Below are 11106 nucleotides of genomic sequence, written 5' to 3'. Positions count from 1 at the left end.
GACCACCCTATAGATATCAATTAAAGTATGGGGTACAAATATTATGTACATAGATCCGTCCACCATCGGTAGTACTACTATCTACATAGGAAGAGACTATTAGCTATTAGTAGTAGTGGAGGTGAAAGAAACAAGATGTATAAAATTTGTATCCCGTACTTCACCTCACCTACATAGTTCAGCTGAACAAGAGGACACTAATGCGAGGATATCGACGTATGCAAACTTGTATCCCGTGCTACAATTAACCTATACAGTTCGACTGAAGTTCGAGATACAACCCATATATATGTGACGTGAAGTATTCTATGCTACCACTATTTCCATCCATTTGATACAAACACGCAATATCCTTAACGTTGAAATAGTACTGGCCTTGATATATGTCAACCATATTTTTTGTCTCTCATATTCCTTTGTTTCTGAACACTCTTCTCAGCTGTTACATCCATACAGTAGGAATGCTGTCAACATTAAACTGGAATTGTCACGTGATCTAGGGACGACGTCGATTGTTTAGCGCCAATTCGCGTCCGCCATCAGGTAACGCCACGTATCGTTACATAACACCAGAACATTCTACAATACCTTTCAAATGGAGGCATTCACACAGGTCGTCAACGGAACGTAACGCCATTTCATGGTACGTCAAGGTTTCTCGGGAAGAAAATTTTGCGGTACCAGTCTGTTAACATCTTAAGTTAACCTATTTCCGCCGCGCTCATTCTCCTTATAATAGTGGATTGTCTACTGTTGTTGTTGTTGTTGTTGTTGTTGTGGTCTTCAGTCCTGAGACTGGTTTGATGCAGCTCTCCATGCTAGTCTATCCTGTGCAAGCTTCATCTCTCAATACGTACTGCAGCCTACATCCTTCTGAATCTGCTTAGTGTATTCATCTCTTGGTCTCCCTCTACGATTTTTACCCTCCATGCTGCCCTCCAGTACAAAATTGGTGATCCCTTTATGTCTCAGAACATGTCCTACCAACCCATCCCTTCTTCTTTTCAAGTTGTGCCACAAACTTCTCTTCTCCCCAATCCTATTCAATATCTTCTCATTAGTTATGTGATCTACCCTTCTAATCTTCAGCATTCTTCTATAGCACCACATTTCGAAAGCTTCTATTCTCTTCTTGTCTAAACTATTTATCGTCCATGTTTCACTTCCACCATACATGGCTACACTCCATACAAATACTTTCAGAAACGACTTCCTGACACTTAAATCAATACTCGATGTTAACAAATTTCTCTTCTTCAGAAATGCTTTCCTTGCCATTGCCAGTCTACATTTTATATCCTCTCTACTTCGACCATCATCAGTTATTTTGCCCCCCCCCCCCCAAATAGAAAAACTCCTTTACTGCTTTAAGTGTCTCATTTCCTAATCTAATTCCCTCAGCGTCACCCAACATAATTCGACTATATTCCATTATCCTCGTTTTGCTTTTGTTGATGTTCATTTACACCTTCTTTCAAGACACCGTCCATTCAATTCAACTGCTCTTCCAAGTCCTTTGCTGTCTCTGACCGAATTACGATGTCATCAGCGAACCTCAAAGTTTTTATTTCTTCTCCATGGATTTTAATACCTACTCCGAATTTTTCTTTCGTTTCCTTTGCTGCTTGCTCAAAATAGAGATTGAATAGCATCGGGGAGAGGCTACACCCCTGTCTCACTTCCTTCCCAACCACTACTTCCCTTTCATGCCCCTCGACTCTTATAACTGCCATCTGGTTTCTGTACAAATAGTAAATAGCCTTTCCCTCCCACTATTTTACCCCTGTCACTTTTAGGATTTGAAAGAGAGTTTTCCAGTCAACATTGTCAAAAGCTTTCTCTAAGTCTACAAATGCTAGAAATGTAGGTTTGCCTTTCCTTAATCTATTTTCTAAGATAAGTTGTAGGGTCAGTATTGCCTCACATGTTCCAACATTTCTACAGAATCCAAACTGATCTTCCCCAAAGTCGGCTTCTACCAGTTTTTCCATTTGTCTGTAAGCAATTCGTGTTAGTATTTTGCAGCTGTGACTTATTAAACTGATAGTTTGGTAATTTTCACATCTGTCAACACCTGCTTTCTTTGGGATTGGAATTATTATATTCTTCTTGAAGTCTGAGGGAATTTCGCCTGTCTTCAGTCCTGAGAGTGGTTTGGTGCATATTGTGCATGTTGTGGATACTGTTGTATCTTCATAATCTTTATTTTATAATAGCGCTTTGTTTTAGTGACAAATTGGAGATGTTCAATGACGACTGGGATATTTTTTCCACTTTCTTACACAACCGAGGTTGTATATCTGAAGGCGAAAAGTTATTTAGGTTTTAAGATAACACAACGGCGCTGACGCCCACAATGTATATGTATAAGAACATAAGTAGACAAAGCAAATTACACCATATGACATTTTAAGCAAAAAAGCCAGCTTTAATGAAGGAGTTAAACACAGTTCTTTATGACGTTATAAATTATGTAAGAAAAAACATAATAGATAAGTTTAACAGGCTTAATTACTTCGTTTGAAGCTTTCTTTGATATGTATGGTTGTATATATTTTCCCTAGCAAATAAGTGTCGATGTTTTGAAACGTTGTCTCATTTCTCAGTAATTTACCAAACATAATTGATCAAGAACATAGGTTATAAAGTTTGCTTTGGCCATTGACCAATTTATTGGTTGTTAGCTCCTCAGTTCTGATACTATACTCTAACATTTTATGCATATTAGGGATGGTGACTCAGAACCTCAATTTTGCCGTTCAGTACCGTGTTAAGCGACTTGACGAGATGTGACATGAAAGACATTGTAAATACATGCTGACGTGAAGCTTCTGTGACGTCATGCTCGTTCATTTTGCTCTTCAAAGCTAAGAGCCCAGTTTATTTCAAACATCAGATGTAAACTGCTATACTAAATCCACAGCACTTATGAAGGGAATCTGTCTTTACTAGCGATATGACAACATTCAAAATTTATAGGACAAATGTCGGACAAATCTATGGCGTTCCGAGATCACGTGACCATAGTGGCAACATATGTTGACAACACAAAATCAATTCTGCGCTTCTGAATGCTCACTCCAGAGATATTTCTACTCTATGGCTACATCTGTGTAATAAATGTTCTCTGGCAAATTCTGACGTCTTTGGTCGAAGCCGGCGAGTTGTATCCTGTTCTTGAGTCTTGAAAGGAAATAATTAGGGTGAGTAGAATCAGATTATTTAGAAGGCGGAATTTATTTGTATGCTGTCAGGTATTTTTAGTGTTGCACGAAGAAATGCACTGAAGACCTTTAGACGCTGCAAATTGTTTGTTTAAATATGTATTTGTGGCAGACCTCTTTATTGTTAAGTAACTCTCTGAACTGTGTGTGAAACACTTCTGCAAGCATCAGTGGTCAATATTGATTTGGTTTCACTACCAAACACCACTACAATTAAGGTACTAGATCTACTAAAAACATGATACAAAACGTAAAGAAAAACTATATATCTTGAAGGGTAAGGTATTGGGAGAGATATGACTAATGCACAAAAATTTGCACTGGACTAGCAGTAACCTTAAACCAAATTTTCTCAGGATGTGATCGCAGCTCATAACACTGTGTTCCTTTTAGTAATTCCGGCTGTAGTTTGATGTAACAAATGAAATAACTGTAAGAAATAAAAAATTGAGGCTTCCACTTTCCAAAATAAAGAATGCAGAATCCTCTTCCTCAAGCTCCCTGCATAATGTGTAAAATTCCCCTTGTGTGCCACATAATGACATTTTTTCAGTCTCATGCACTTTCTATGCTTTGTTTTGCACTTTTGTCTCCATTCTCTAATATACAAGCTATCCTTCCAAGCTGTAACGATTTGATCCCAATAAATACAATTTTCATACATACGTGGACTCCAGAATCCACGAAAATAAGCTACTGCTTTGTGTATGTACACTTCGCATATAAAAGAGTTGAAAATCATCTTGCAAAGATCGCAATTCTCGCGAAAAGAACAGTTAAGGACAGCAATGCGAGATGAGATTACGTGACTTGGGTTGACTTGATGTGCCACAATGTGACATACAGTGTGAATACACCCTCACATGATGGTGCAGTGACACAATGGTGTCATAACGGTCAGTGTGAATTGACCTTATTGCCTTCGCTCCGACACTGATTCATTCATTTATTTTTGAAGCATGGATGCAAAGTTTTTCTTAACTGAAACTATTTATCAGAAAGGAAACACTGATTCGATTCCGCCATTAACGCCAATTCACATTGGCCATCATATCACATCATGTCTGTCCCATCAAAACATTCTATTATGCTTTTCAAATGGCGTAATCCCCACTAGGTGTCCTGTCACGTCACGTCACCATCAAGGTTTCCATGGAGGAAAGTTTTGACAGCTGACATCATCCATCCATTGCTGTCACGCGACCCAAAAGCTCATTTGCACCCGATACATGGCCATAGGCAGATCTCCATATTTTGTTTCGTTGTGATTTTTGGCGGTTGATATCAATTGTTTGTTATTTGGTAGAATTTTTTCATTTTGTTATTTTTTGTTGAAATTTATAATAAATGATGACAGATTAATTGAAGCAGCTTGACAGCAATTGTAGAACATGAGTGTACTAGATTACTTACCCTCTACTACATTTATAAAGTGGATTTTTATAGTTATCAATAACATATTTAATATTTTACAATGAAATGAATTGCAGCATAGCAGCGCCTTGAAGCTCTGTAAGTACTGTGGATAGAATCAGATCGATTAGTAGTTGTAATCTATTTGTACATCCTCAGGAATCTTTAGTGTTATGCAAAGACACTGCAAGTTGTTTGTTTAAATAAGTATTTGTGGCAAGCCTATTTATTGTTAAGTAGCTCTCTGAATTGTGTATGAAACAGTTTTCCAAGCATCAGTGGTCAATATTGGTGTGGTTTCACTACCTTATCCCAGTACAAAGATGATACCAGAACTACTAAAAACCAAATGCAATTTGTAAAGACAACCTACATATCTGGAAGGGAAAGTTATTGAGGGAGATGTGGTTAATACATAAAAATTTGCACTGGACTAGCAATAAATAAATAAATAAATAAACCTTAAACCAAATTTTCATAGGATGTGATGGCAGCTCGCAACACTGTGTCCATTTTAGTAATTTTGGGTCCATTTTGTTGTAACAAATGAAAAAAACTGATGCTTCTACTTTCCAAAATATAGAATGTATATAGCTCTTCCTCAACCTCCGTGTATAATGTGTTAAATTCCACTTCTGTGCCACATCATGACATTTTTTCGGACCCCACCCTTTTTTTTGTGTTGTTTTGCACTTTTGACTCCCTTCTCCAATATACAAGCTATCCATCAATCTGTAAACCGTTTGAGTTCAATAAATATAATTTTCGTACAAATGTTGACTACAGCATTCACGCATATAAGCTTCCTCGTTACATATAAGCGTAAAAGCAGTTGGAAATCATCTTACGAAGATAGCAATTCCCGCGAAGAACACTAAGGACAGCAATGCGAGTTGAGATCACGTGAGGTGAATTGACCTGACTTGCCGTGACATGACTGACAGTCTGAATACACCTTGACGTGACGGTCCCATGACATGACTGTGCTGTGACAGACAGCATGAACTGGCCTTTATAAACGCAAAACAGACAAGGAAAGATGAAAGGTTGGCTTCATCAAAAGAAAGGCCACGTTTCGAAATCTGGAAGCGATCCAGAGTGCCTGGCAAGAGAGACCGACATTATTAGCAGTCAGAAAATCCATTTCCTTGTCCACCTCGAGATGCAGTAGTCGAAAGATGTGGAACGAGTCAGTTAATTAGACTATGGTTAATCGATAGGTGAATGTCGTGGCGACTAAGGAGGTGGTAACACTGATATGCTGCTCTATATTGTAGAGATATTTTATCTGTGACAGCGTTGCGAGTTTTGTGTATTGTTTACGTTTGTTTGTGCTTACTACTTAATAAAGATGCCTGTTAGTAATTTTAAGGAGCCATCAGAAGCTTTGAAAAATTGGATAAACGACAAATTGTCAAGCATTCTTGATTTTCCAGTGCCACATGACTTAATACAGTGAGTAACTATAGTGTATTAAATTTCCACATATTATTTCATTTGTTGTTTCGTCATTAATAACGTAGATTCTTCTTTCTTGCGGACATATTATTCTATAATGGTTTTCAGTTAACATGACTGTGCGTCAGGCATTGCTGTCAACTCGTATATAAATCTCCGTTCTCCATCTTTTTTTAACAATGTGGTTATATAGCAAATTGAAACTCTAATTATTTTATATTCGTGTATTCGGCTGTTGCCCTGTTTGTAAAGTAAACTCTTGTTCCCCTCAGCGGCTAAAGTCTGTGAAAGATGCATGCAGAGCTTTAAGAGAACGACCCGTGCAGCATTCTTGGCACATTGGTTACAGGTTTGATCATAATTTAGCAATAACGAACATTCGTTGCGCGATTATCGCAAAACTTTTCATTGAAGATGTATGTCGCACCACAAGATGTTTGACATTTTTGCCATTTCTGTAGTTAGTGTTACCTGTTAGTCAGTACCACAAGCAGGTTTTTTCCCCCACTAAGTCAGACAACATGGAAAGAAAATATTATATGTATGTTTGTGCACAGCTTCATTTGCTGCTGTTTTGTTGTTTTTGTTATCATCATCTTCAGTCAGAAGACAACTCTCCATGCTAGTTCATCCTGCACAAGCCTTATCATCTCTGCAAAGGCTTATGTACCTTCAGTAACCTATTTGACCTTGACCCTTGTTCTCTAGGATACCTTGTACTACTACTAGTACTCCCTTTTCCTGTTTTACTTCCAGGTGGAGCAAAAGAAAGACTATCTGCATGTGTTAATATTAGCCCTGATTTCTCTTATCATGTCTTCACGGTCCATATGTGGCATGTATGTTACAGTAGGATCATTCTGCACTCTGTCATAGATACTGGTTCTCTAAAATTTCTCAATAAAGTTTCATGAAAGAACATCATCTTCGCTCCAGTAATTCCCTTTGAGTTCAAGTAGCAGTTTTGTAATATTTGCATACTGCTTCAACATTCTGATAACATATCAGGCAGCACAGCTTTGAATTGCTTTGATGCCTTCTTTTAAAGTGACATGATGGAGATCCCAAACACTTGAGCACCACTCATACATGTGTTCTGTATGTGGTCTTCATTATTGATGAGCTACATTTGTCTAACATTCTCTCAATAAACTGAAGTCAACCTTTTGCTTCCCTATCACCAAACTTACAAATTTGTTCCATTTCATGTCACTTTGCAATTTTATGCCTAGATATTTTGTTCCCTTTTGCATGTTTCACTTGCTGTAATTTTATATATTTTCCTGTCATCAATTAAATTCATGTCTTGCATATTATCCAACAATTTCTCTTTACTTAGTTATTTGTTTGCGGCTTCACTTTACCCACTCAGAGACACTCATTTGTCTTCTGTTGAGTTCCTGTCAATTGTTTCAGTCACTAGTTGTAAAATGCTTCCATTGTAATGCTCAAAAATCTCTTCTTTTGTTTAATTTGTGCAGGTTCTATCATCTTTAGTTTAAACAGTTCTGCATTTTCTTCTTATTTTCAGTCTGCAGTTTATAATCTATAACTTATAATCAGAGTCCACATCTGCTTCTGGAAATGTTTGGAGTTTAAAATCTGGTTTCTAAATCTATCTGTAATTATCTAGTAACTCCAGTCCTCTTCTACACAACTGTCTTTCATGATTCTTATACCAAGTGTTAACAGTGATAGAATTGTGCTCTGTGCAGAAGGAAAAGAACTAGAAAAGTTTAGGAAAAGGGATAGAGTTCAGAAAAGTCTCCCAGAACCATGAGTTAGGGGAGACTTACCGGATGGGATGAGGAGAGACTGATGGTTGTGGGACTGCACTAGACAAGATTTGGAAACCTTATTGCTTAAAGATGAAAGATAGGATAATATGCAAGACAGAGATTATTGCTAGAGGGTAGATTCCTTCTCTCCATTTGGTGGAAATGTTAAGTTGCAGAACAAAGGCCAGTCTCTGACTGTGGTTTTATATTGTAATATAGTTGGTGCTGATGGCTTAAATATAATCCGAAGATTGTACAGTAGAGACCAACTGAATGAGGCAGTGTGGTTGTTAAGGCACATAACTCATATTGGAGGATGGAGTTCGTACTGTTTAGCTATCCTGTTTTAGGTTTTCCTGAATCATTTCAGGCAAATGCTAGGATGATTCCTTCTGCTGGGCCATGACCAAAAACCTGTCCTATTCTCATAAGAAAATGCATATTCTTTGTGTATTTTTATTGGAGCTATTTATTTTCATTGTATTATAATGAAAAATCCCATATTATTGTGTGATGATCCCTGGATAGTAAACAAAGGTGTGCAGTGACACAGCTTTTATACATCCCCTCCTGTCTGTCTGATTAACCTCCAGTTATATGACTAGTTGGACAGGTCTGGTAATATCTTTTCTTTTCAGGGTGACTAGGATGACAAATTAGGGTATACCATTTTTATCCGTTTGTAGTTCTGTTAAGGCAATGGCCTCGCCACAGTGGATACACCGGTTCCCATCAGATATCTGAAGCTAAGCACTGTCAGGTGTGGCAGGCACTTGGATGGATGATCATCTGGGTCGCCATGCGCTGTTGCCATTTTTCGGGGTGCACTCAGCCTCGTGATGCCAATTGAGGACTTACTTGACCGAATAATAGCTGCTCCGGTCAACGAAAACCATCATAATGGCCAGGAGAGCAGTGTGCTGACCACACGCCCCTCCTATCCGCATCCTAAGCTGGGGATGACATAGCGGCCATATGGTACCAAATGGCCACTCGTGACCGAAAGACATGATTAGTTTAGTTTTTAGTTTTGTTATCGTGGCCTTCCTCCGCATGTGGTGAGTAAGGGTGCCTTCAGTTCGGATCGTCAGTGGTGCACCTTTGTTATTGAGTTAACAGAAACTTCAAAAGAGCAGTAGGTATTCTCTACCCTAGCACTTCTAAACATCCAAAACTGTCATTAACTGAAGGTTAAATTGCCTTTGGTGGCTCAGGTTTTTTGTGTAGTGTGATGTTGGGTTTGGCGTTTGTCCTTAGTTTGTTTGACTGATTCTTGAGTCTTTAGGCTTTCCTCATGCATGTAGCATTGCCATATTACTTTGTGGAGGCATTGTTTCGTTAAGCCAGTCATTCACTCCCATTGTCTTACATACCGTGCTGCATGCGCATGGTGTTATCATTTTCCACATGACACGTTGTTTACAATGAACTGGTGGATGCTGTCAGCAGACACTGTTTTCCCTACTATTGTTACCTCACCGTTACCTGCAGGTAATATTAGGACATTATGACAGTAAATAATCCTTGGAATGCTGTGCCAATCTATAAATTTTTGGAAAGCTCATAAAAATCAGTCCATTGTTGACCAGGTGATTCATTCCCAATGGATGCCTTATTGTGTAACAGCCAAATTTTGTAGTTGGAGCAATCTAAAATGAAGTGTTACCTTCCAAATCATCTGTCACCATGATGCTGTTTGTGGTACCTTGCCCCCCTCGTCCCCTCTCTCTCCCCCTCCCCCCTCTCTCTCTCTTCTTTGCCCTCTCCCTCCCTCCCTCCCTCCCCCTCTCCCCCCTCTCCCTTCCCCCTTTTTTGTCAGTTTCTTGATGGTGTGGACCTGTTATGTAATGCTACAGAATCTTGCCATGTTTCTTCTGCACCTTCTGGAGAGGGTTGAGGACTGTAAGAGAGCTTTGAACTAGTCAAGCTACTAAATGACGTAAACACCTTTCAATAACTCTTCTGTATTTCCTATCTAATGTATGAGAACATTTACAGTTTTAGGTGGACAGATGTCTTTTCAGTTCGTAACTTGCATAAAATATTACCTTAAAATCGTTTCCATATGGAATCTCGGAACTGAATCTCATTTTTGTTAAACCTTCTTCAACTGTTCCCAGACATTATTATCACCAGCGCCTCTTGTTCTGTGCCTTCAAAGACACTGCAAAGCTGTGACGCCACGTTATAAGCATCCCACCAGCACAGGGGGAGACGATCAGTCACTGTCACATTTTGACGATCTGTACTCACAGTTCTCTCACCATGACGTCAGCACATACATTACATCACAGTGTGCACAGAGGGAAGTTCTCTAGGTAAATACTACATAAACAACATTTTTACACATACATTTTTTGTTGACTTCAGAGGATGTAGTTCAACATGTTGCTCTGAATGAACAATATGTCACACCACAGGTCTCCCAACTAAGATGAAAGATGTTGTGTAAAACAACTTACTAATTACAATCATTATATAACTTTTAACTTTTGCTAGATTATTATCATTGTTAAACTTAACATCTCTCAAGACCAAACTCCTTTCCCTTTACACAATAAAAAAATTTTGGGGTCTATTTCTTATATCAGTTTTTTTTCAATTACTGGTTATTTGATTTACCAATAGTAAGTATGAAAGGAAGCATTTCCATTTCAGATCAACTTTGTCACCTAAATCACCATCCTTGAAAAAGATGTATCTTGTCTTTTTGATATGTTTGTTTCTTTTTTGACATAACTTGTTTAAATTGCTAGCGAATATTGATTGTGTCTTGTAGTGTTCTAATCTAGTAAATGACTTTATTGTTTCACATTTTATTACACTATTTTTACCCTCCAAATTCCTTACTCAAACGTTGTTGCATTGTCTTAAAAACCCATGAGAGATACTTGCCCTGTTTCATGACTCTCTGTTATGATTACAGTATTCTTATTGAAATGTAATTGCATTTGAGTAGCTTGTAACAGCATAAGATTCTCAAACTCATTGAGATGTAAAAAGTTTGTCTATTTACCATAAGGAGTTACAAGCTTACATTTTAATCTAGCCTACCTTCCACAGTTTCAATCTCTGACCAGTATTTAGCCAAACTTGTATGGGAACAAAGGTTCAAAGAATCACCATTGCCCAGGTGAGTCTATTTACTTTTAACTGTTTTAGATTCTGTGTAACTACATTGTCATCTTCACAAGTGAGTGTCCCTTTCTTTATCCTTTCATACAAAAATGTTT

General features: G+C 38.1%; 1 protein-coding gene across 2 annotated transcripts in view; it reads left to right on the top strand.

Moving 5' to 3' along the window:
* Positions 1–5757: 5757 nt before the first annotated feature.
* Positions 5758–11106, top strand: part of LOC126307661 (activating signal cointegrator 1) — a 118462-nt gene continuing 113113 nt past the window's right edge. The window contains exons 1-2 of one of the 2 annotated variants that reach the window (XM_049992077.1): positions 6003–6092; positions 9994–10191. In XM_049992077.1, the coding sequence (XP_049848034.1) occupies positions 10139–10191 (53 nt within the window). In that variant the 5' untranslated portion in view covers positions 6003–6092; positions 9994–10138. Of the gene's footprint in view, positions 6093–9993; positions 10192–11106 lie in introns of both variants that reach the window. The other variant, XM_049992076.1, reaches the window with a different exon arrangement.

This window comes from Schistocerca gregaria, unplaced genomic scaffold (genome assembly GCF_023897955.1).
Source record: "Schistocerca gregaria isolate iqSchGreg1 unplaced genomic scaffold, iqSchGreg1.2 ptg000355l, whole genome shotgun sequence".
Taxonomy (NCBI): Eukaryota; Metazoa; Arthropoda; class Insecta; order Orthoptera; family Acrididae; genus Schistocerca; species Schistocerca gregaria.
The sequence above is the reverse complement of the archived record's forward strand: the minus strand, read 5'-3'. Positions and strand labels throughout refer to the sequence as shown.